This window comes from Garra rufa, chromosome 16, assembly GCF_049309525.1.
Source record: "Garra rufa chromosome 16, GarRuf1.0, whole genome shotgun sequence".
NCBI lineage: Eukaryota > Metazoa > Chordata > Actinopteri > Cypriniformes > Cyprinidae > Garra > Garra rufa.
The window spans coordinates 20,892,814-20,919,682 of record NC_133376.1 but is presented as its reverse complement, the minus strand read 5'-3'; the positions used below and the strand labels follow the sequence as shown (position 1 = coordinate 20,919,682).

The window sequence follows — 26,869 nt, the reverse complement described above, 5'->3', positions numbered from 1 at the left end:
GGCTACGACAGAAATGGAACTGCAGCCAACTCTTCCCTTCTCTCCCCTCACTATCTTTTTACTCCTGCAGAAGGCATGAAGTCGACACTCACCAAGGGCTGTAAAAAGTGCCAGCTACGTATCTCCTCATCTTGCGCTCGCGCTCGCTCTCTCTCTCTCTCTCTCTCTCTCTCTCTCTCTCTCTCTCTCTCTCTCTCTCTCTCTCTCTCTCTCTCTCTCTCTCTCTCTCTCTCTCTCTCTCTCTCTCTCTCTCTCTCTCTCTCTCTCAATAGTGTTCTCAGATACCACCATCCATTAAATAGTTTCTTTTGTAGAGGCTTTTGCATCACAGTCAGTACTGTTGGAGACCCTCCTGGCAACCTGCATACATCCCAAGAGTACTCCACTGTTACCTATTTATTAATTTCCCTTTTTTCCCAATTTTGAAAGCCACTTATATTGACTTTGAACTTCTGAGCTTGCAGGAAGAGCAGCAGCTTGGCTCTGAGTGTCAGTTCTTGGTCGTAGAAACACAGTGGCGGTTCGGTTTTTATACCATGAAATGCATCATTCCTGAAGCGGGATAAAAATAGAACAAGCTTAGTTTTATTGCCTCGAGGCCTTGTTCTCAAAGGTTCCTGGCTGCTCAAGGAACACTGAGATTGTGCAGGGACTAAACTACATGTGCGACACAAAATGGTGAGAGAGACAGAGTAAACCGAAATGAGTGTTGGAGTTTAAACATCATAGATTTGAAGTTATTCCAAAATAGTAGTTCATTTGTTTTCATTTTAAATGCTTATCGTTTGTATTTTTTTTAAATGCAGAATGAATGCTATATTGAGCTGTTTACAGGGTTTCCGCGGGGTCTTAAAAAGTCTTAAAAAGTCTAAAATTTAAAAATCAAAATTTTAGGCCTTAAAAAGTCTTAAATTCGCTGTTCTAGGTCTTAAATAATTTTACACAGGTCTTATTTTTCCGATGTCCATGTAACGCTACCTCTAATGCTCATTTAAATTCTCTTTTTGTTGTTTCCGTGGTGTTGTAGTTCTTTATTTCACAATTCCAAATATAATTTGCTGTATTAAAACTACAAATGAGACCAGCATGCAATAGCCAATCAGCTTTCTGTTATTGACGCGAGTCTCTCTCGGATTGTACCGCAGAAGTAAAATGGATTTAACTTTTTAGCTATGAGGAAGTGCAAGTTTAGCGATACTTAGCTTGAAAAAACTGAATATAGGGCTTGGCTTAGGCCAGTTGCTAACAACTAGATTTTTTTCTCCCTCTGTGGAAGTTACTGCGTCTTCAGAATCACAGTAGCAGAATAAAGGTCAAACGACCTTTTTCTGTATATAACTTAATGTTATCAATAATAATAAGAAATATAGGTCGAGGTCGAGCTAGCTGACCGCCAGCCTTCGAAATACTTTTAAAATGTTTTTTTTTTTACTTGCCCGACCGAACAAACCGCCTGATTAAAACTGAAGTGACAAAAACAACTAGCGAAGCATCGAAAGGCAAGAAAGATTCATATTTTAATACATTCAACGTAAACAGAAATTGATAATGGATAGTGTATTTCTGGTCTATTTGTGACATACTTTAAAACAAATGAATGTAACAGCACTCTAAAGAAACACACTGAGGTAAAAATTTCAAATGTATAGTTTATTTATAACATGATATAGTTCAGTAATATACCAAGTGAGCTTTTTGCTGAAAATTCTCACAATTACAAATGTTACATTAATTTTAGCTCAATAAAAAAGTAGTTAGTCTAGTAGTTACTTACATATTAGACAAAATGCAACATTAGCAGAAGCATTCAGCAACGTTTTGCTATGATTCAGCGTTTTGCTCGAATCAGTTGAAATAACTCGCTCATGAAGTGACTTACCGCCACCTGCTGGTAGTTTAGTGTGTTTAAAAGTATGCCTCCACACCCAACATTTCTAATGTATATATTTATAAATCAATAAATGTATTTAAAACATTAATCTCACTTTTAATTTTGCAGTGTAAATTATGTAATCTCACGGCTAATAGCCATTTAGAATTTATTGATAAATTCATAAAATAAATTTCAAAGGTAATACATACATTTCAAAAGTAAATGTACCCCTTTATAAAGGTAAATCAAATATGCAGATTTAAGATGTAAAAGCTAATAGAGCACTGATGAAAATATTGCTTCAGAATTTTTTTTTTTTACATCAGATATTTCTAGTGGTACTTTTATGGGGATATTTTGTGTGGAATAGTATCTGCTGATATGAAAAGTTCACTGTATATCGTAGTAATAAATTTAATTTATGACAGCCATGAAATTGTGTTTACTTTTTACATTAAACACATTAAATATTACATGTATGCATGTAATATAATATCTATTTCCATTACAGGTTCGGTCTTAAATTTCATATAAGGTGGTATTAAAAAGGTCTTAAAAAGTCTTAAATTTCACTTGTTCATATCTGCAGAAACCCTGTGTTTAAGGGGCAGTTCATAATGAATGTGTTTTTGCATTTAGAAAAGCTAGACAGAGTACAATGAAATTGAACAGAACACAGCTTTTTAAAACTAACTCATCACTGTTCATACCATCTCAACTTTGACTCCATTTACCATCAATATTTGAAAGAGATTTGAAAAATGTGGCCTCTAAAACCAAAACAAGATGGAAGAGAAAAGATGGCATTAAGAAAGAAAAAGCTAGGCATGTTCCATGCTGTGTCTCACAATGTACAGTATTGAGGCCCTGAACTCGTTACACAAGACGTGCAAACAGAGCTATATCTATTCTATATATAAAGACTGTTTTTTTTCCCCATGAACCTGTATAAATTGGTGTTGCCATGATTTTTTTTCTTCTCTGAAACTAGCACACATTTCCAGTTTATCTGTGTGGGAAGATCTACCGACCGATGTGATAAGACTCATAATCTACCTGAACAGGAAATGAGAATCAGCTCACAATGAACGTTTGTTCATCATACTGAATCTGCTTGACATTTAGCTGCAAATGAGCGCTGCAGAAGTCATCAACGAAGTTGTTAGTCAGTTCCTCATTTTGAGCTTTAGCAACGGAGAGTGCATTCACTCTGCTGCGTACTGTATGTGCTAGACAGCTTGCATAAGAACAAACTCGCCCCTTGGTTGACCCAGCGGTACCACAGAGGGGTGAAATACCAACCGCACTGATGGGATCTTACTGCAAGAAAGAACAGCCTTAGGAAGAGGATGGGTACTTGAATGGAAATGACTCAGAAATTATGCAGAGCTGCAAGCTATTGATTGACATTTTGATTGTTGCAGGTCAAACTAGTTAGTGTTAGACTTGCTTAAATCAGAGATGCTATTAAAATGCCTTTGTCGTAACACACTCATTAGATTGTGGCACACATATTGAAAACTGGTCTGTTTACTGTAGGAAATGCGTTGGGGCAAATAAAAAGTGCACAAAATTGTGATAATTGCAATGCAACTTATATGGGCCATTCTATAGAATTAGTGCAAACTGCTGTCCCACAAGCAAAAAACACATTTAAAAAGCATTTAAGTATTCAAATCTTAGATGTTTAGTAACATTTTTTTTCCTTTGTAAATCGTTAAACTTGTGTCCCACGTTTTTCATGTCACTACTGAAACAACAGTGTATGTTTTAGTCCATTGGCTGAGACTAATTTTAACTACACCTCTAAATTTATAATCAGGAAATATTCCTGTGCCCTTTTTTTCTCATAGCTACAAGGTGCGAGTAGATGGGTACCATAAATGTGTTCAAAAGTCTGAAAATCTGTATGCAACTTTAGGGAGCATTACTACCGAACACCTTTTTTCTGCAATTAAGCTTGCTTTTTTGGGAGTTATTCCGTAACGTAGTTTTTATGTGTACAACTATTTAGAACTGTGCTAGCTAACAACATGCTAATTAGCGTCTTTGAGATGGCTTCAAAAGTATCTAAAATAGTCATTACTGAAAACGGTCACAACCAAAACCTGTCATCATTTATTCGGTAGTGACAAAGAGGAACACTCAATCCTTTATATAAACAAATTTTTAGTGCAGTTATTTAAATATTTTGTGTTTTAGTGTGGGTTAAAATTCTGTAATGTGATGTGGTCCCTGCCAAAACATTACTGTCACTACCAAAAATGTCCAGTCACTACTGAAACATGGGATGTTTTGTCAAAAATAAACTATACTGAATTATTAACTAAGATGTTATGATAGTGTTTGGTCCAAAATATATTCAGACTAATGAACTTTTAAGTTTAAAATCATTATCAACTTTGTCCCTTCGGGATTCAAAATGCAACAAATCTCATAAATCACACTTGAAATATTGTTAAAATTGTAATTATTGATTTACCTCTTTTTACCCTTTTTAATAAACAAAAAAATATATATATTTACAAGGAAAATGTAGGGATAGGCCAGTATAACCCTTTTTTTATTAAATTATATATTACTGTGTTTCGGTAGTGACGAATTTGGGGAGAGGACAAATATTCCAAAACTTTCTGCAAATACAACATGAAAATTTACTGCACAATTGCTAGAAATGTGTACCTTGGATATTATACAATTTGCATTCATACAAAATTTGTGGAAAGAACCAATTTTGTAGAATGGCCCATATGTAGTTATTTAATGCAATTCTGTTTTATTTTAGTTAGTCCAACAGTAATTGGCACCAAACTTGTATAGAACGCCATCATGAGCTTACTACAAGGATAAAAATCCCCCTGGACATGTCTAGTGTTAACCGCTTTGCTCTCGGGCACCATGGTGATGGTCAAGGATGGCTCCCCGCAGGGACCTTCCGGTTGCAATCTTCCAGAGTGGCCAATAGATATGAGGTCGAGTGGCCCTTAGGACATATTTCCATCAGCTTATGTATCATAGTGACTGCGTTAGCAAAGGTGGGATATATTGGAGACCCTCCACCTCATGTACTGTTGAATCTAATCGAACGAGATTTAGCTGCTAAATGCTATTGCACATACTGAAGTGCTCCTTGTTCAAACTGTTGGCGTGTATACGTGTTTTTAATGCTTGACTAGTGTGTTTGCTAATGGCACCCTGCTGCTCGAGAGATTCCCAGTATGGTGCTTAAGGGAGAGAGAGCGAGCGGAAGAGCGTCGGCTGTGGTACTCCTGTAGTTAGTGGGGCGTTTTCTGTGACTGCGCTGAGCTCTGTTCACATTTACACTCCACTTGTGTTCTGGATTTCCCATTCCTGGCACAGCCAATTCTCGCACATTATGATAAGGTCGAGTAACTCGGAGCAGTCCCGCTAAACAAATATGAGCGAAACTCCTTAGTAACATTTAATTAAAACGACTCCTGCCTTAAGTAATGAAGCCACTCGGCAACGTGCCGCGCTTGCTTCGCTGTCTGGAGGTGCTTACGCAGCCAAAGTGAGGCAGCGGAACCCTAAAATTCAGATTTCTTGCCTTGAAAAATTGGCTGCTGCAAATGGATGCAAATAACGTCTGTTTGCAGAGAATGTTTGGCGAATCGTGAGTAAGGAGGGAGATTTGTGGGTCAAGATGACAATTTACTCTATAACACTATAAACATCAGCAACAGGCAGTGGGGTTTGCTTGCCTCAGCACTCTGGATTTCAGCGGCTTGTGGAGTTTTTGAAAGTGTCAGGAATATTTGCCTCTCTCACTTTCCTGAGGTAACAGCCGCCTGGCAGAACGGTGATTTAATCATCTCTAGGAACCACTCCCTGACGCTGTCAGCCATCATCCTGTGAATTATATGAAATATATTCCCTGTGTGGGGAGACGACCAGACCTCAATTTCAGGCTTTGCTTTTGTTTTGACTTAATCCTCTGGGGCGCTTTTTTCCTGCTCTATTATTTGATCGTTTTATCAAATAATCAGATCAACAGCTGACAGCAGGTGTGTGTTAAATTAAAACTGCTTGTTTGAGGGTTGGAAAACTTGCTTTTTTTTGTTCACTGTTCATTTGTCATATTTTAAAAAGCTTAATTATTTTCTATTGTAGGTAGCAAACCTTGCCTGCTCCATCTCAAACAATGAGGAGGGAGTAAAGTTGGTGCGGATGGCTGCTTCCCAACTGGAAACACTTTGCCCTCAGGTACACAGCATTTCGCAGATGCCCCTGCATGTCCACCCTCACTCTACTTTGGCTTTGACTGTTTTTAATCTGAGCTCCAATGGCTATTCTTTCATCCCTGAGCTTTGAATGTGCATGTCTTTCCATCCAAATAAACATGGCTTAATCTTAGTCATAATCTGAAACGATTGTAAATGTATTTTAGAGGGTTTTGTGGGGAAGACGTGGGCTCAGATAATCAATCCGCATATGTATAGATGTGATTTTTGTTTCTTGTATGTCTTAAAAGCGGATTAATGGGTTGTTTGTGGTAATTGCAGGTGATTAATGCAGCCTTGGCCCTGGCTGCCAAGCCTAACAGCAAAGTGGCCCAGGATAACATGGATTTGTTTAAGGACCAGTGGGAGAAACAGGTGCGAGTGCTTACTGATGCAGTGGATGACATCACTTCCATTGACGACTTCCTCAGCGTGTCTGGTAAGCGCTGGTTACAAAGTGTAGAGCTGGATCTTGGCTCTTAGACAGGCGTGTTAAAGGGATGGTTCACCTGCAAATGAAAACTGTCCTCATTTGTGACCCTGGACCACAAATCTAGTCTTACGTAGCATGGGTATGTTTGTAGCAATAGCCAAAAATACATTGTACGGGTCAAAATTATTGATTTTCTTTTATGCCAAAAACCATTAGGATATTAAGTAAAGATCATGTTCCATGAAGATATTTAGTAAATTTCCTATCATAAATGTATCAAAACTTAATTTTTGATTAGTAATCTGCATTGCTAAGTACTTCATTTGGACCTAAAATTCAAGATTTTTAAATAGTTGTATCTCGGCCAAATATTGTCTCATCCTAACAAAACTTACATAAATGGAAAGCTTATTTATTTAGCTTTCAGATTATGTATAAATCTCAATTTTGAAAAATGTACACTTATGACTGGTTTTGTGGTGCAGGGTCACATTTACTCTACCCTTGTGACTTTCTTTTGTTGAAAAAAGATGCTTAGCAAAATATTTATGCTGCTCTTTTACCAAAAAGTCCCATGAAATAGATTGAACAGCTTTGTGTGAGGGGGGAAAAGACCAACATTTTAATTATTCACTTGAATTTTTATATTCTGCTGGCTCTCATATCTCTTTTGTATGAAAGTCTGTTTCCGCCACTGAATAAAAATAAAAGAAAGGTAATTACAACTTTTTTTTCTTTCACAATTCAGATTTTTTTTTCCTCACAATTGAGTGTTTACATCTCACAATTCTGAGTTTTTTTTTTTTTTATCCAAGAGAGATATAAACTCGCAGTTGCCATAATAAAGTCAGAATTGTGAGATATAAACAGGCAGTTCTGCCTTTTTTTTCCCCTCAATTGTGAGATATGAACTTGCAATTTTGAGTTATAAAGTCAGAATTGTGTGATATAGTCAGAATTAGGAGATAAAAACCTATTATTCTGACTTTTTTTTTTCTCAGAACTGTGTCTCTTGCAATTATGACATTTTTCTTAGAATGGAGATACAAACTTAAGTTATAAAGTCCAGTTATGAGGATAAAAAAGACTATTTTCTCAGAATTGTAAGTTTATATCTCATAATTTTGACTTAACTCACAATCGTTTTCCAGATTGAAAGTTGCGAGTTTGTAGCAATTTTTTTTCTCAGAACTGCAATTTTTGTGAGTTTCTATCTAGCAATTCTGACTTCATAACTCGCAATTGCCAGTTTATAGCACGCAATAAGATTAAAAAAAGAAGTGTTTTTAAGAAGTCTTTAGCAGCCTTTAGCAGTCTTCAGTGTCACATGATCCTCCAGAAATCATTCTAACAGGCTAATTTGGTCCTGAAAGAAAGAAACAAACAAACAAACAAATATTTAGAATAATAGAAATGTTAATAGAAAGTTAAAAAGAACAGCATTTATTTGGAATGGAAATCTTTTTTTTTTACATTATACATGCTTTTTTTTGGGGGGGGGGGACATGGTAGGTAGGATTATAATTTTTTTTTTTTTTTTTTTTTCTCAAAAACATCTTGATGCACAGTTGCTTTGAACTAGATTGTATCTGAAACATATCGTCTGTTTCATACATTTCATTTGTAAGTGTTTTAAACCCTTTCTGACAAAGTATTCTTCAGCAATAACACAACCCCACCAGATGTCATAAAGAACAAGCTTTTTAAACCGCGAAGAATGATTTCAACCTACTTCAACTTAATGATAGTCTGCTTGGCTCCTGTCTGTTTGTACCAGACCCATAATAGCTTCATGCAGAAGAGGTGAAAAGCCTTTCCACCTACGTCTCTATCAGAAACTGATGACACGGGTCACTTCCGATCATGGGCCATTTAGTGGCCACGTTTAAAGAAGTTCATTAGCTTCTCACGAGCAGACAAAAGCTCTTGAGTGTCAATTCTCTCCTGTGGAATTGACATTCTATCACGAATGTTAAAGACTTACCATCCCCCTGTCAGACGTGGCCTTTAAGAGTTCTTGTTAAGCTGTAGGCTGACTGACTGCCTTCACCTCCTCCCAAGGACAGATTACAGTTTACCATGTTGATTTGCATTTCCCAGACACCCATTACTAAACTGTCTGTGTGTGTTTAATCTTTTTTTTTTTTCATCCACCCTTGTGGTTCCTGTTAATGTTCTTAAGTCAGGGACAATGTAAATACAGCATGAAGGATGAGGATTTCCTGTCTTCATGCTTTGCATTGTAGTTAGCACTCTGTACATTCTCCAGTGTTTTCTTAGTTATCTTAAACATTCTTCTCTTCTAAATTTTTCTTTCTTTTTGCTTTAGAAAATCACATTCTGGAGGATGTGAACAAATGTGTCATCGCTCTGCAAGAGAAAGATGTCGACGGGCTGGATCGCACCGCTGGAGCCATTCGAGGACGAGCTGCCCGTGTGGTCCACGTGGTCACATCTGAGATGGACAACTATGAGCCTGGGGTCTACACAGAGAAGGTTCTGGAAGCCACCAAGCTTCTCACTGATACAGGTATAAACTTTGAACAATATGAAACAACAATAACTTATAACCATAATTGTAGACTGACAATGATTGGCATTATTTGGTGCAGTGATATAAATGTTAATTTATCATTGTCTGACAGCTGCTTCGAACATGCTTCATCAAGTCTTAGCCTAGTCAGAGCTATCCATTTAACATTATTTTTGGGGATGGCGCTTGTGTATGTGGGATTAATTTCTATTTAAAATCCATTGTTCTTGTTTAATATCTGAAAATGCTGCACAGGCATCCAAAAATAGCACTGCTACCATCTGGGCCAGAATTTCCTTGAGTGGGTTTGTAGGGTGTTGGTGCAAGAGTGCTGATTTTAAAATAAAAGTAACTTAATCTGCTTCTTCGCAAGGTTGCATAACGTGGCCATGCCTTTGGCCAAAAGTGCTGTCTAAATAGGCAGCTCACTAAGTTTTGAGACACTGTCTGTGACCAGTATCTGCACTCTAGCTTTATTAGAAAGATAAAGACATACTATTACTCTTTTCTGCTAGATAAAACGTAATATTACTTTCATGTGAGGTTACATAATAGCATTCGGATGCCTCCAGGAAGCTTTTTATAACTAAAATTACAGGGATGGTTCATTCCTCTGGGACAAAGCATAAGATTTTCCCGTTCATTTGCGGACCTTCTCTTGGGAAATGCTATGTCACATTTTGTGTGATCTGTTCAGCTTTGCGTTAAAGCAAATAGCTGGGCCATATTGGCAAAGAAGAGGATGTTATGTCACTAATGATTGCTTTAATTACTGTTAAACCTCACACAAGTCTCAAGGCTTACCAAAAACCTTTTGTTAATGCAAATTCCAATGTACATCTTCCTGTTCAATCTATTCCTGCTACAGTACTCCCCAGTGCAGTCCTCAATTGTGAATGAGAATGAGTGCTAATGTAGATGTGTTCAGTGCCTATGGGAAGGGACTATTTTATGGCTGGGAGGTGGTGCGTAGAAGTGGTTGGGCAAACTGCTATAGATCATGCTGAATCGGGTGAATCAATCAACCAAATTTCATAAAGGTTTGGTCTCAGATGGCCCTAGTGCTTGTTCAGCCCAAAATTTAGCATGAAATGCAACAGAGATAAGCTAGGAGCGATATTCCAGCCATGAAAGCTCTCTGCAATCAGTTAAACCAATCTGTTTGTTTGGTATACTACTTAAAAACTTTTAATTTGGTTCATTAAGCACAAAGCTTTAAATGTTGTCTCCAGGCCTGAAGGTATTCATTTGTTTTGCACACACACTCAATGTCATTAAATATCCTGTGGGAATAAATTGGTAAATGCCATCCCCGAAACACATAGGAAGCAACTCTCAATAGGTCTCCGGTTCCCATAGCCTTTGAATGCAGAGAGAGAGAGTTTGTGTGGCTTTGAGGTCTTGCTGCCACCTGTCTTGTGATTGATTCGTTTAAGGGTGCCTCTGGATTAAGTGTACTCATCTGCGGTTCTCGCAGTCAAGTAAAGCCTGATTAAAAGTTGCCTTGAGCAATCATTAAAATCCAGCAACACATCCACCACGAATTTCTGCATTTACTCAGCTCTGTTTCAGGCGTTCCAAGTTAGACAGAGGGGGGATCTGTCGATTCAATTCAAATCTAATTTGAATTATATATTCCTACAGGCGCAATGTCTTGATTGAATTGTACTTCAGCTCACTCATATTTGCTGAGTTGAAACGGAATTGTTTCCAGCAAAATTAATCCTTTTTTTTTTTTTTTTTTTTTTTTCCTTTTTGTTTGCTGCTAAGTGTTTCTGACCTTGCGGTTTGTCCTTTCTTTGTGTGTGTGTTTGTGTTTACAGTGATGCCACGTTTCACTGAGCAGGTAGAGGCAGCCGTGGAGGCTCTCAGTGCCAACCCAAGCCTGCCAGTGGATGAGAACGAGTTCATTGATGCCTCTCGTCTGGTATATGATGGCGTGAGGGACATCAGGAAGGCGGTGCTTATGATCAGGGTGAGCATAAACCTTTACATAGTAAAAAAGTAGTTTCTTTTTCAAATATAAAAAGGTTTTCCTTAGAAAAAAATCTCATCCTTAGGTCATTTTGAATGGTTTTCTTTCTCACATGAAATGCTTGTAGATAGACAAAATATGTAAGCTGCAGATTACTATAACAAATGCACCAAAACAGTGCAATATAATTAGTCAGTATGACTAAATTAAAGTACTGAATGGAAAAGATAAGCTTGGATGCTGTATCTAACATCTCTTATATTTCCAGATGAATGAGTAAAAGAGAGAGTTCACCCAAAAATGAAAATTTTGTCATTAATTACTCACCCTCATGTCGTTCCAAACCCGCAACACCTTCGTTCATCTTCAGAACACAAATTAAGATCTTTTTGATGAAATCCAAGACCATTCTGATTAGGGCTGAGTGATGTGGCCAAAAAAAAATTAACTATAATTGTTTTCATTTCAGTCGATATCTATAATTATCACGATAAAGGTTTTACAAAGTCTGTAATGTAGTGAAATAATTTAACTGTTTTGTATTTTAATGTTTTAAAACGTAATTTGTTCCTGTGATCCTTTTTTAGCACCTTACTTGAGTGTTCAGTCTCACATGATCCTCCAGAAATCATTCTAACGCACTGATTTGGTCCTCAAGAAACATTTTTGTTTATAGAATGAAATAAATATTTGAAATAATAGAAATCAGAATAGAAAGTTCAAAAGAACAGCATTAATTTGGATTAGAATCTTTTGTTACATTATACATATTTTTATTTTTGACTTTTTTATCTGATTAATCCAGTTTTGCTGAGTAGGATTAATTAATTAAAAAAAAAACATTGTATATTGTATCTGAAACATATTGTCAAATATTTCTTTGAGAGATTTTTGCTCCAATGTGAAAGTTGTAGAAACCAGATGCTTAATAGTGGTTTTCCAATTTTTAATGGTCAGAACATCACAAACACTTCATGTTTTTAATTATTTATACTTTTCCAGTCATTTTTCCTTAAATATCTTTAGACATTTTTTTTTTAGTTCTGCATGTTCTGAGTAATATTGTTTCAAATCAAGAAACTGGTTTGTGTTGCCTGATAGTATAATAACAATTATATAACATTATCTTAGAAATACACATTTGATAGTAGCTTAATTTAGGTTTCAGATGTAGAGTTGTTCATTATTAAAATCAGTAATATTGGTAAAAAAAAAAATTATATGGTGAAATTTAACTATTCTCACTGTTTAAGTTTTTTTTTTTTTTTTTTTTAATTAACCATTTGTGTTCCATAGTAGCATACATTTAGATGATGATAATCATAGTTAAAACCACAAATATAGCACCTCAGTACCATGGTAAAAACATGGTTTCTAGGTATTTGTATCAAAAAACAATAGTCTAAATACATTTAGTAAACATCCATAAATGCTATAGCTTAATTCATATATATTCCATTACTCTTTTCAATACATTTAATACATGTCTACATTAATAATAATAAAATCTGACACAAATACCTACATTTCTTACACAATACCATGGTGCAGTTAGTGCTACTACAGTAAATCTATGGTAAATGATGGTGATTAATGCGCACAGTTTCTCCTGTTTGTCAGGGCTGTATTGTCTGGATATAAACAGTTATTTGTATTCTTCGCTGAATTCAACGCTTCACACTGAATCTCACAGCACTGTTTAGTCACATGACCGAGACTCATCAGCGAGTCAACACATCTGCTCCAATAAGCTTGCACCACTCAACCAAGCAGATAAATGGTCCGAATGGGCGTGCTTCAATTGACTAGTGCTCTTTCATTCCGCCTTTGCTGCATAAACATATCAAACAATTATCAAACTTTTATCGTTTATCAAGGAAATTTATATTGTGCAATTATTATTACCAATTTATCGCCCAGCCCTGTTTCTGACCCTGCATAGACGACAATGCTACTTACAAATTCAAGTCCCAAAAAGGTTGTAAAGACATAGATAAAATACTCCATGTGACATCAGTGGTTCAACAGTAATGTTAAGAAGTTATGAGGGTACTTTTTGTGCACAAAGATAACTTTGTTCAACGATTTCTTTTCTATCGTATCAGTCTCTGCCGCAATTCACAAGAGTACCAGAATTTTAATTATTTATTTTTTTTAAGTTCATCTTTTAATGTTAAGCGTAAATGACATTATTTAGATGAATTTTTCATCTATTCTGGAATTTTTTTTTTTTTAATACTTTAACTATGCCACCCACACAGGTTTCCAGTGCACTCTGAATTATCTGACCTTCCATGTGCTATTTAACACATCCATTTTTTCCCCCTCATAAGAGCTTGTAATATTGAGAGAAACTCCAATTAGGTATATCAAAACTCATTCGGAATTACAGGGACAAAGAGGGCAGGGTTAATTAGCGGTTTGCTCCGTGAGGTTATATATAGCTCAGAATAATACTGCACTGTGAGGGAAAAAAGAATAAAAAAAGACCGGTGCACATGTATGTGCTGCGTTATTAGAAACTAATGGTGAATTTGTTTTGGGCAAGTGGTATCCTAATTGAACAGATTTCCCTCTCCATGTGCACTATTACCGTGGCTGTAGTTGTCTGAGGGTTAATGGTCTTTCCCTGAGCTGAACTGTAACATTGGACAGATGGTTGCTAGCTTGCAGTCAAGCGTTAGCTAACAGTCTGACAATAAGCAGACAACAGTCCGCTCCTGCCGTGAGGGGAAACGCACAGCCCCTTAACTCCACTTCGCCGGAACAACTAGGTTAAAGGCATTAATTGAGGCAAATATCGTCTTTCGTAGTTTCAGACTAACGAGTTTTCAATTAATTGCGAAGATAATGTACACAGCATTTGAATAATTGGCTCATGAGGAAGTGTGTTGGAATGTATTAGCGCCTTTAGTTAAAGCAAAGAGTGCGGCCATGACCCTGATAATGAAGCATTGGATTAAAAGGCCTCTGAAAATTGGGCAGCACATACGCACACTCATATATTTGCTATTGATAATTGCGATCGCATCATATTTCTTTGTCGCCTTTGTACTTGCATTCCTTGTTTGAATACATCCACCAACCCTCTCTTTTTAAATGTCAAGTAGCGAGAGGATTTGCATCGACTCACTAGTTTGAAGCAGATGAAACTCTCCGACTTGTACCGAAATGTTCATTAATAAATCCGGGTTTAAATTAGAATAAACACGAAATTAGATGGGGGATCCATTACGCTGTATTTGCATTATAATACACAATTGATTTTTTAGAAAGGAGATTTAATTAGCATTTTCCCCTTTATTTTCAAATCCTCAGAGAGCTGTGTAGTGCCTCATTCATTTTCCACTCCAGACATCCTTCTCTAGTTATCTAGATTGATTCAATGGTTAAAACAAAAGGCCCTTTGGCATACAGGATCTAGTTGTTTGTTGTTGGTATAACGCCAGTGTTGAACATGCCCCCGACACTGAAACGCTTTATGCCTGCGTAGAGTCGAAAGTAGAGGCGTGATCTTTGCTATCTCGTTTTGTTCCTTTCTGACTGTATAGTATTTTGAAACGCTCCAGGGCTCTTGTTCTGAGACGACTCATCCGAACTCATCCGATAAGAAAACCACCCAAAGGTCTGGCGATCGCAGGGGTTTGTTAGAAAGCACTGTTTTAATACACCCTGCAGACATTGAGATGGCAAGAAATAGTACTTTAATGTTTAACTTTCAAGTTGCTTTCCTCCACACACACGCCATGTCAAGCTCATACGCTTAGACAGAGCTTGAGCGCTAGCCAATCAGCCAACACTAGTGCCCAGTGGGCATCAACCTCTCCGCCGCACGGAAAAATCCTCGATCGGAAGAGACAAGTGTACGACTTGGGCTACTTAAGATGGACAGAGTCTTTAACCTCGGTAAGTACTGCGCTCGCAGTGCTCGCCAGCCGGCCGTCACCTAATATTTGACAGGCAGCCAGCTCTCGACTCCTCTGTTGAGGGGATGACACTGGTACTAATGGCCCTTCCGTAGCACAGATCCTCATAGCTGCCGAGCGGTTACTGTAACCTGCAAAGGCACCTCACCTTTCCTACACTGCTTCAGGCGTCTCAGGCTGTTTATTCAAATGCCTGCTCACTACTGCCCCAGTTTATAGATGTGATGTGTTCTCTTGGATGGCAAGGTAGATATTTTTGAGCTGTCTGCGGTTCCTGTCCTATCTACACTGGTGACTGGGGTTGTGCAAAATTTAGAATTTCCAGAATTGGCTCCCTTGTAGTTCATAGGTTGGGACTTGAATTTAATAAGTGGCATCACACTGGAAGCTGAATTGGAATTGACAGGAAGAGGAATTTATGGAATTGATTTCATTCTTGGAAATGAAAAGTTAGTTTATTAAGTGTCATGAAATATATAAACTACATTTTAAATAGCTTTTATCCACACTACTGTTCAAAGGTTTTTGCTCACCAGGCTGCATTTATTTGAGCAAAATAACAGTGATGTTGTAAAATATTATATATTATTAACATTTCATAATATTTCTTTTTTCTGTATTTTTGATCAAACAAATGGAACTTTGAGCATAAGAGATTTTTTTTTTTTTTTCAGTTAAAACACTAAAAATTCTTACTGATGCCAAACTTTGGAACGGCAGTGTAATTTATTCTTCTGATTGCAAAACTGGATTTTTAGCAGTCATCACTCCAGTCTTCAATGTCACATGATCCTTTAGAAATCATTGTAATGTTGATTTGATGCTCAAACAATTGTGCCACTCAATTTTTAACTTATTTTTTCCAGAATTCATTGAATAGAAAGTTGTGTTTATTTGAAATAGAAAATTTTCATTCTAAAAAACAAAAAAAAGAATTATTTTATTTTATTTATTTTTTAATTCAGGAATTAAATACAATTTTAGAAGGCATATTCACAACCCTGCTAGCAACAAGTAGCAATTTTAAACTTTAATACGGTTACCCTGAAATCCATTTTGTGCTCCAGTGTGATTCTCTAGATACAACATAGTGTGTTCATGAAATGCCTGGGCACTTCTAAACCATTGTCCACACCTTGACTGACTTTGTTTGGCCTGTATGTTGTTTTGATGTCATCTTCAGCAGGCAGAGTTTTGGGATGCTTGAGGTGTCTATTATTGGAGCGGCTGCGTCGTGAGCCAGTCAGAATCTCCTCATAAATGGATTGTACAGACAGTCGGATAAGCACGGCTTGCAGCACTGGCGAAATAATACATCCGTATCTTCTCACATCTCGTCCTTTCTCCTATCAAGCTGAAATGCATTTTCTTGTCAGTGAGGGTTCTTCCCCCACCGCCACCCCTCCCCATTCTCCGCCATTTCCCTCTGCAAACAGGTCCCTCTGCTCGCAAATGCATACTAATAGAGCGGTAGAGTTTTAAGAGGCATGTTTGGCATTCGCTGCAGGGATTAGAGAGAAAGAGAGTTAGTTCAGTACAGTGAAAAACGTGGTGTACCCGCTGCATTGGTGCACCAGATCATTCTGTCTCTTTAAAGCAGACTAGTAAAGATGTTTTACTGTTAAAACCTACACCATTACATTTTCACTTCTAAAATGCATAGGTAGGGTTTTTATGCATAGGGTGCTTGCTAAGGAAAGTGTCACTATTACTATTGTTCATACTTTGGGGTAGGGGTGGGCGATATGACCTCAAATTAATATCACGGTATTTTTCATTTTTTGAATGGTGACTGTATAATATCACGGTATTACTTTTTTTGGTACATTTTGGGAGTAGCAGCCTATCCTGTCCCTTTAGTATGTGAATAAAGGTAATATTTTTATAATATAATAAGTAAATGGTAGGTATCCTTATCAAAAAGAGACATGGGAGAGTATTATGCATTCTCAACATATTTATTTTGCAAAAAACCTAAAGATCTTACTTAAAAGTGTACAACAAAACAAAAATGATTTTTTATTGAAATTTAATTTCTGCAGTATTTAAAACCTTTAAATAAGAAATCAACCCATGGCAACAGTTTAAAAGTAGACCAATTGACCATATGCACGAAATACTTGTTTAGACAAGCCAGCTAAGTCATTTCCGGTCAACTGTACTGTGCCGTAATATGAGCGTACTTTGTTCGTTTTCTCTACATAATCCATTCACAATCGAATAAAAGTGTTTATCTAAGAGGACCAAACGTCCATGTATACCGTTTCAAGAATGACAAATGCCAGTTTAAAAAAAATTGCGAGTAAATCGGCTAAATATGCGTAGTCATTGCTGTGATTGACAGTAATAACCGGACCAAACAAATGACAAGCTGATGTCAATAAAAAGAGCTTAAATGATTCAAGCTAAATTCAGAGTAACAAAACTACAGCAGTAACAAGTTTGTGTTGGTTAAATATAGGCTATTTAATAGATTTTACAGTTCAAGATAAAACTTAAAAGTACTTATTCAATTTTATAAAATATTTCAAATTCCTATCTATTCATATTGAGTGAATTATTTAATTATTATACCATAAATATTTAACGTATTTGTAGTGAACTATATATTAGTATTTAAATAATTTACCCTTATAGGCTGCTTGTGTGTGAGCTATGACTTTCTGCATTTGCTATACTATATTATAATGTTACTTAAGGGCGGTATTTATTACTACAATTTATTACTAGCAATTTTATAATAAATCGAAAAGCAAGACGTCTTGAAAAATATAGGGAGTTTAAAAGGCAGCTGCATAATAAATAATCCTCTGCTGCCATCTATTGGTTATATGGGTAATTCCATATTATTTTAGGCAAAAATAGACGTTGTTTTCCCTGAAGTCATTTTTTTCCGATGCCTTTATGAATGAAAAGTGAGTCCTTGAAGTACATTTTATTTCACAGCTGGAGAGTTAGAAAATAATAAAGACTTTGAAATATTGCAAGATTTTAAAAATGTGTTCGTGACTATAAAGGCAAGTTAGTGATTATCAACAATACGATTAAGATGTCCTGGAAGAGAAATATCGCTAGCTAGCTAACATTAGCCTAAACACGTTATGATAGTGTTTAACTGTCAGCATTTAAATGTACAACTATGCAGATACGGAGAGTACGGGATCACCAGGCTCTGCATTTAAATATGTTGTTAAATAATTTGAAACTGAATGTTCATGCCGCTAACATTGTTTATAATGTTGCAATTATATTTTTTTTTCAGTTTCTAATAAGAACGAGGCACTAGATCAGTCTCAAGAGTGTCCACCTAATATATAGCACATATAAAATGAGCTTCAGCGGAAGTTTACGAGCTGGCTTATATTTATGCGGAAGTTCTAAAGAACGCTCCGTGCATAAGGTCAATTCTGTGGGGAAAAACGCGGACTTGGCAACCCTGCATCCATCATGAGCTGCTGGAGTTAATGTCATTGCACACGAGTACGAAATTTTCGTCTGAGATTTTTGCACGTTAAAAAAAAAATACAGGTTATGTTAATCGAGTTTACACACTGCCTCTAAAAAAATTTGGATCGTGTTTGATTTTCTGCATTTTCGCATCCAAAACAAGTATTTTGATAAGGATGGCGAATATGAGGAAAAAAAAAAAGAAAAAAAAAACGCATACGAAAATCGGACTCAGTGTACAATGACCTTTAGATTTGAATGATCACGGGTCGAAAGTGAAGAGAGTTGACAAAAATAGACTGGAGGATTTGCTGCAATCTTGTGCTCACTGACAAATATCTATTATAAGATGTGCTGCTTCCTTTACACAGAGTGTGCGTTATCGCAAAATCGAAAGTAAAAATAAACAGCGCGAGCACTCATTTAAAAGCGATTTCTATACCCTGCATATTGAAAGTGCGAAAATTATATACAATATTAGTTTGCCTCGCGCCCGCTCAATTTGTGATCCGCCGTGTAAATCCTTCGGCCGGCTGCCGGGAAAAGTCCCGGTCGTCCCGATTGCCACTCCGCCCCTGGTATAGGCTACAGACCATTCTTCACGATGTTTCACCAGTCGTTTAATGACCACTCCCCTTTTACCTACCACCTGCAAAGCTAATACGAATATGTTTTACTTTTTTATTTACAACAAGATATATAGTATAAGGACAGGTATTCAGACCACAACTGAACGTTTGAAGAAAATGTAATGCCTTATTATTTAAAATTAGCTATTATTGATGTAAGTGCAGCCTTTCGAGGCACATAATTGATTTATTACGGTATTGACGGTATTAGACAGGGTGGCCGCGGATCCTTAAGTCTTAAATTCCGTTGTCCTAAAATAAGGCCTTTAAATGTCTTAATTTGTCTTAAATCTAAATCCAAGGGTCTTAATTTTTTAATCTTAATTTTAGAGGGAATTTCTCCACAGGGCTTAAAGTATTCCGGCACCGTGCCGGATCTCCGGCGTGCGGCCGTGTGGGGAAAAAATGATAATATTTTAGAGCCTGCGCATGCGATTTAATATTTTCGAGCCAATTTATTTCACCTACCAATCATATGAGAGGAACGCAGCTTTAACTAACGTTACAAGCCTATCAGAAGCAGAGAAGGGCGGGTCCTTGCAACACAGTATGATTGACACCCATACGTCAATGTCACTTTAGCGTTGTTGGAGAAAAAAAATGGAGCGCAAGTTTATGAAGCCTGGGGATGATGCCCTAGCAATAGATAAAGGACTCAAAAATAAATGGCGCTGGGCGTGGATTGAAGAAAGTAGAGATGGCGAGCCTTTTGGCAGTTGGTGCAAGAAACTGAGAGAGCCCAGGGCTTGTTTCTGCACGATTTGCTCGAGGAAGCTACTGTATGCCAGCAGCGGTAAGAAAGTGCTTGCTCGTCATGATTTAGACTCCGGTCATAAAGCCGCTGTCCGTGCACTCAAACTTACCACGACGTTGCCGGGAGCAACTGTTACAGTTGACACACCGTTGTCTATGACTATGACTGACTGTGTCTGCGATTTAAAAATACGTTTGTGCACATTTATAGCAGAACATGATTTGTCATTCAGAACTTCGCAGCCACTGGTCACCATGTGTAAAAAACTGGCAGAAGAGTCCAGTTTTTTAAGCTCGTTACTTTATTTTTGTTATTATCGTTAATATTTGAAGTAAGTCCTTCTGTGCGGTTTCTCTCCACCCCATAAAAAAAAAAAATCAGGCTCAAATTAGGCTAACGTTAGCTAGCTATCGATATTTATCTTCAAGGACATCTTAATCGTATTCTTGATAATCACTAACTTGCCTTTGTAGTCATGAACACATTTTTAAAATCTTGCATTATTTCAAAGCCTTTATTATTTTCTAACTCTACAGCTGTGAAATAAAATGTACTTCAAGGACTCACTTTTCATTCATAAAAAGGGCATCGGAAAAAATGACTTTTCACGGAAAACAACGTCTATTTTTTGGCTAACATAATATGGAATTACCCATATAACCATTAGATGGCAGCAGAGGATTATTTATTATGCAGCTGTCTCTCCCTATATTTTTCAAGATGTCTTGCTTTCGATTTATTATAAAATTACTAGTATAATAATTGTAGTACTTTTATAGTATAGCAAGTGCAAAAAGTCACACACAAACAGCCTATAAGGGTGAATTATTTAAATACTAATATATAGTTCACTACAAATACGTTAAATATTTAAGGTTTAATAATTAAATAATGCACTAATTATGAATCGATAGGAATTTGAAATATTTTATAAAATTTAATAACTACATCTTTCAAGTTTTATCTTGGTCTTAAATTTTGTTTGAAAATGGTATTAAAAAGTCTTAAAATGTCTTAAATTTAACTTGGTCAAACCTGTAGACACCCTGTTAGAAAATCCATGTCGTGGCGCAATGTCACACCGGTGCTGACTATGACACCGGTGTACCGCCCACTCCTACTTTGGGGTGGGGGTTACTTCAGATTGCTTTTGTCAAGTGTTAAGCTTCAACACATCACTTTTTGTTGCATTGAAGGAAGTGCTCAGACCTATCCAGGGAGTGGAATATTATAGACAAGGAACCAGCAACTACATAGCAACATCTCAAAAACTGCTCGGATCACTTAAGCAACCTCTTAGCAAAGGCAATCATTCACAATTTTCTAGTATTGACTGGCATCAACTTCTAACATTTAGAAAAAGTAACATTATTTTGTGTATTTTACCATTTCTTTTTTACTATGGTGTTAAAGAGGATCAGAAATAACATGGAGCACCGTGGCTAAATGTATCAGTGCACATGCGTTAACCCATAGACCAGTTTGGACAGCATTTCTTACTTTTACATATACATTTAAAATAAATTTCTACTTTCCCATGAGAAACTGCCATTGATAATGGCCCAATATACTTCAAGTAAAATCGAAGAACAAACTGGTGTGATATTATGACTTAGTGAACTTTCCAGGCAAGAAATATATTTACACATTTACTTGCTCATCTAAATGTAGTGTTAATTTAAATGCCATTTTATCGTAGTCTTTTAAATGAGTTTTAGTCCTTTGTCAGATGCGCTTTTGAGTCATCATATTTGTCTCAAATAGCACAGGTATATTTGTAGCAATAGCCAAAAGTACATTGTATGGGTCAAAATGATCAATTTTTCTTTTATGCCAAAAATCATTAGAATATTAAGTAAAGATCATATTCCATGAAGATATTTTGTAAATTTCCTACTCTAAATATATTAAAACTTAATTTTTAATTAGTAAATATGCATTGCTAAGAACTTAATTTGGACAACTTTAAAGGCATTTTCTCAATATTTAGATTTTTTTTGTACCCTCAGATTCCAGATTTTCAAATAGCTGTATCTCTGCTAAATATTGTCCTAAATATCAGTGGAAAGCTTATTTATTCAGCTGATATAAAAATTCGAAAAATTAAACAAAAATAAATGTGTACAAAAAAATTATAAATTAGAAAAATTGACCCTTATGTCAAAACAGGTCTGTTTTTGTTTAGTCAAGTGGATTAAATGTCTGAGCATTTTCAGTCTGTATCACTTTTTATCAATTTAACACATCCTTGGATAATAAAAGTATTATTTCTTTTTTTTTTTTTTTTTTTTTTAAAGAATACATTTACTGACCCCAAACTTTTGAATAGTAGTGTATATTGTTAGAAAATATTTCTATTTTAAATAAATGCTGTTCTTTTAAACTTTTTATTCATCAAAGAATCCTGAAAAAAGTTCACAGATTTGAAAAATAAAATATTATGCAGCGCAAGTGTTTCCAACACTGATAATAAATCAGTTTATTAGAATAAGTTAATTAGAATCAGTTAATTAGCAATGATTGTTGTCATTTGAGATTTATTTTTACATTTCAGGTGTTGCACGTTCACCAATAAGCACAAATCAATAGAATGTTGACTCATACACGTGGTTTGTTATACCTCATCTAGTATACTGATTTATTATAGGCTATTTTTTATATAAATTAATATCAAATACTAAGATATGCACTCTCCCTGTCTACATTATAAAAAACTGGTAAAACAAACAAAACAAAAAATATTAAAACGGTAAATTTCCTAATAGTAATTCCAATCATTTCAGATTGCAGCAGTGGTTGCCCGATTTAAAAAAGCGTAACACCAAGCAGAATTTTTTTTTTAAAACAGAGAATCTCTAATTTAAGGATTTGAACTCTTCTGGCAACCACACACACAGAAGCTTGCATGTCTTCTTTTTTTCCGACAAAATTAAGATTTTGCTAAAGTTTTTACATTTTTAAAAATACATTTTTACATATTGTCTGTTGATATAGTGACAGTTATCGTTTACTGACCTTATTGTCGCCCCATCATCTAGTTTTTATCATAGTTTTCATTAACAAGATTAACATCTAAATGCCACTTCCAGCAGTGTGAACAACGTCAGGATGTTCACCAGCAGTATTCCACTGCAAAGATATTTCGCCATGAGCATATCAGGGCCTTAAGCTTTTGCTGCAGTCCGTAAGTGACTTGATTGTTGAAAGAGCTTGCTAATGTTTTTCTATATCTCTCCCCACCCCTACTCTTGTCTTTTCCCCCACAGACCCCAGAGGAACTGGACGACTCTGACTTTGAGACAGAAGACTTTGATTCTCGTAGCAGGACCAGCGTGCAGACGGAAGATGATCAGCTTATCGCTGGACAGAGTGCTCGGGTGAGAGTTGGGGCTTTTGTAGTTCCCCGCTTTGGTTTCATGGTTTGCTAATTTATGGAGCCACTTAGGGATGTCCAACTCGATCTTAAAATTACAAGACTATTCGATTCCTTTGTAGTTACTTGTATGGAATCTGTCCAGGGACATAGTAATTTCTTTTTCAGTGTTTCTATAATAAAACTTTATCACAGTCTATTTAAAGAGCGTTGCGAAGTGCTAACCGCTCTCTTCACAGGTCAGATTTGCAGCATCACGGCCAAATCCACCTTTGCTTTGCTGTTAAGCTCCAATAGCACAGGAACTCTGATTCAGTGTTTTTAAGATTCTGTACTGATTTCGTGTCAACAGCACTCCTGATGTTGCCACCAGCGAAACAGACATCAAACCTCGCCCCCTCTCTACCTCCATTCCTCCTCTCTCTCTCACCCCCTCCCTTCACATCCTCCTCTGTTGCCTTGGTAATGCTTATGAAAATCCATCCCTACATAGCTGGAAGGAACAGTGAATATATATATATATATATATATATTTTTTTTTATTATTATTATTTTGTTATTAGTTTGAATATATTCTCTAGTCCACAGCTGTGGTGATGGTAGACACTGCAGATGATTGGCATCCTGTTTTCCTTTTTAAATTCAGCGTTGTGAGAGAGAGGTAACGGGAACCAAGTTGTGTTTGGGGATCTTGTTAGTAAGAGTGCTGGCTTTCCCTGTGAGCACTTTTTTTGAGTTCCTGATAACAATTGGTGTGACAGCACAAATGAAAAAGCAATATGTGGCCCCAAATTTTTTTCTCAATGCATTTTAAAATTGAGCATTTTCTTTTGTCAATAAGAATTGTTCCTGGTTGTGTAAGGCTGTCATCCATTCGTATTTACATCCGCTGTGCCGGTCGCATGTTGTTTGTTCCCCCGGGCTCGTACGAATATAATTACAGACCTCTCACCCTCCTTTTCCATAGTGATGTGAGCTTGTTGATGAAAACTAAAAAATACCGGAAAAATATTCAGCTCTAATCGTCTAGGGGATGGCAGGAGACTTTAAGAGCTCAAGACTCGAACAGAAAGCTCTTGTTAAAGATAAAAGCGCCGCAGAAGACTTACATTTTCATTGAACCTTGTTGCTGGGGAAGCGAGTAGTATTTTTGTTTAGAGAGTTGTAGAAAACGGGGCAGTGGAGGTTGTGCTTGAGTGAGAATGTGATTATATAAGTCTGTAATCACTGTCCAGCCTCCTGTTCCACCCCCCCAGAGGCTTTTGATTTAGTCCCCAGCTCCAGTGGGAATCCCAGTCACTCAGCTAATGCACTAATGTGTGCCACGTGCGTACCGGTGCTCCAAATTTAAAGAGAAAATTGTTTAAGAGTTTAAGAGGCCGAAAAATAAATTCTTCATCAGAACTTGCCAGAAAGGTTTATCTCAATAAAAATGCCCCTATTATGCAATTTTTTGTTTTGGGAGTCTCCTAGAATAGGTTTACATGCATGCAAGGTCAAAAAACGCTTTAGTTTTCTTAAAATGAAGCAGTTGAACAATTCAGTCTCTCTAAACCCCTCCTTTCTGTGAGCCTACTTTGCTCTGATTGGTCAGATTGGCCCAGTCTGTTGTAATTGGTCTACCGGTTCGAGAAAAAAAGGTGGGAATTATTCACATGTGATATGTCACAGAAATGAAATTTGAATTTCTAATGACTCGTTTAGGCTGTACAGATTGGATTCTTTCTTTTGGGAGACAATAACTTTATTTATCGTGCACTTTCAGCTTTACAACTTTGCAGATCGCTTACATTTACCAACACACTGCATGAAAGACAATATTGGAAATGGCATAATAGGGGCACTTTAAGGCAGTCAGATTTTTGTATATTAATTGTACAGCATGTTCTAACCAGGTGTGACACAGCTCATATCCAGAGACAAATAGTTTTATACAGGCATGCATTTATAGACAGTGGTGGCCAAAATTATTAGTATTTTCACCAGCTAAAAATGGTTTTGAGTCAGTTATTTCTATCTTTTGATGTAGTGTCAGTAGGAAATATCAGTTTACTTTTCAGACATATGCTCCACACAGGGATCTGATCTCATCATCATCCAGTATGTCTGGAATGACATGAAGAAACAGAAAAAACTGATGCACACTAAATCCAGAAGAACTGTGGCAACGTCTCCAAGATGCTTCAAGAAACCTACCTGCAAAACTACCTGAAAAACTATTCGCAAGTGCATCTAGGGCAAAAGCTGCTTTAAACGCAAAGGATGGTCACACCAAATGTTGATTTTAATTTATTTTAATAGAAGTTAATTGATAAAAATCTATTTATTTAGATTATTTTGACAGCATTCTCATTTTACAGCATTTTAAAACTTTTAACAGTAACAGTAACAGTACTGCATACTACATTAAAAGTTAGGAATAACTGACTTAAAACTATTTTTAGCTGGTGGAAATACTAGTGTTCTAATAAATTTGGCTACCACTGTATGCAAGTACATAAACACATAGTTTCATGTTTTTAAAAGTGTATTGTGCAAGGCTGCATTTATTTGATAAAATACAGTAAACCCAGTAATATTGTGAAATATTACATAATGAAGATAAAACAACTGATTTTTCAGCAGTCATTCAGAAGTCATTATTTATTTGATTTGGTGCTCAAGAAACATTTATTACTGTTGCAAACAATTTATCTGCCCCCAAACTTTACGTGTGTGTGTGTGTGTGTGTGTGTGTGTGTTTATATGTGACCCTGGACCACAAAACCAGTCATAAGGTTAAATTTTACAAAACTGAGATGTATACATCATATGAAAGCCCAATAAATAAGCTTTCTATTGATATATGATTTGTTAGGATAGGACAATATTTGGCTGAGATACATCTATTTGAAAATCTGGAACCTGAGGGTGCAAAAAAATCAAAATACTGAGAAAATCACTTTTAAAGATCTCTAAATTAAGTTCTTAATGCATATTACTAATCAAAAATGGCTTTTTGATATTTATAGTAGGAATTTTACAAAATCTTCATGGAACATGACCTTTACTTAATTTCCTAATGTTTTTTGGCATAAAAGAAATCAATCAAAAGAATCAATAATTTTGACCCATACAGTGTATTTTTGGCTATTGCTACAAATATACCCCAGCGACTTAAGACTGGTTTTGTGGTCCAGGGTCACATATGTGTGTGTGTGTATATATGTATGTATGTATGCATGTATTTATATATATATTTTATTGGACAACTGATTTTTGACAGTCGGGACTACTGAATGTGATGCTTTTAAATTGCCAAAAAATGTCCTTGTGCCTGTTGAGGTATTGCATCATAGCTGTTTGGCACATGTGTTTAACAAAAAGAAGTTTTTATCAGTTATCATGATCTGTTTCTGTTCACCTTTGTGTGGAATGCAGTGGCACATATTCAACTGGCCTCCTCATCCGAGTTTTGTAGGGCTATTGAGGCTGCAGAAAGCATTGCTCAGCATAGTTCTGCAAGGTTGTGAACCTTTTACAGAATTAGAGGAATGTTTCATAGCCCATACGCCACCAGCCAAAGCTGTAAAATCTCTCCTGCTCGCTCGTGCCGGGCCGGTCATGCAAGAAATGAGAGAGAGAGAGAGCGAGAGAAGGACAAAGAAAGGTGTAAGAGAGAAGCAAAGACAGAAGCAAGAAGGGG

At 36.4% G+C, this 26,869-nt stretch overlaps 1 protein-coding gene across 1 annotated transcript in view; it reads left to right on the top strand.

Moving 5' to 3' along the window:
- ctnna1 (catenin (cadherin-associated protein), alpha 1) overlaps window positions 1-26,869 on the top strand; it is a 121,076-nt gene that overhangs the window by 65,434 nt on the left and 28,773 nt on the right. The window contains exons 10-14 of the mRNA XM_073820453.1: window positions 6,005-6,097; window positions 6,397-6,553; window positions 8,877-9,077; window positions 10,904-11,055; window positions 23,078-23,188. Of these exons, the coding sequence (XP_073676554.1) occupies window positions 6,005-6,097; window positions 6,397-6,553; window positions 8,877-9,077; window positions 10,904-11,055; window positions 23,078-23,188 (714 nt within the window). The remainder of the gene's footprint in view (window positions 1-6,004; window positions 6,098-6,396; window positions 6,554-8,876; window positions 9,078-10,903; window positions 11,056-23,077; window positions 23,189-26,869) is intronic.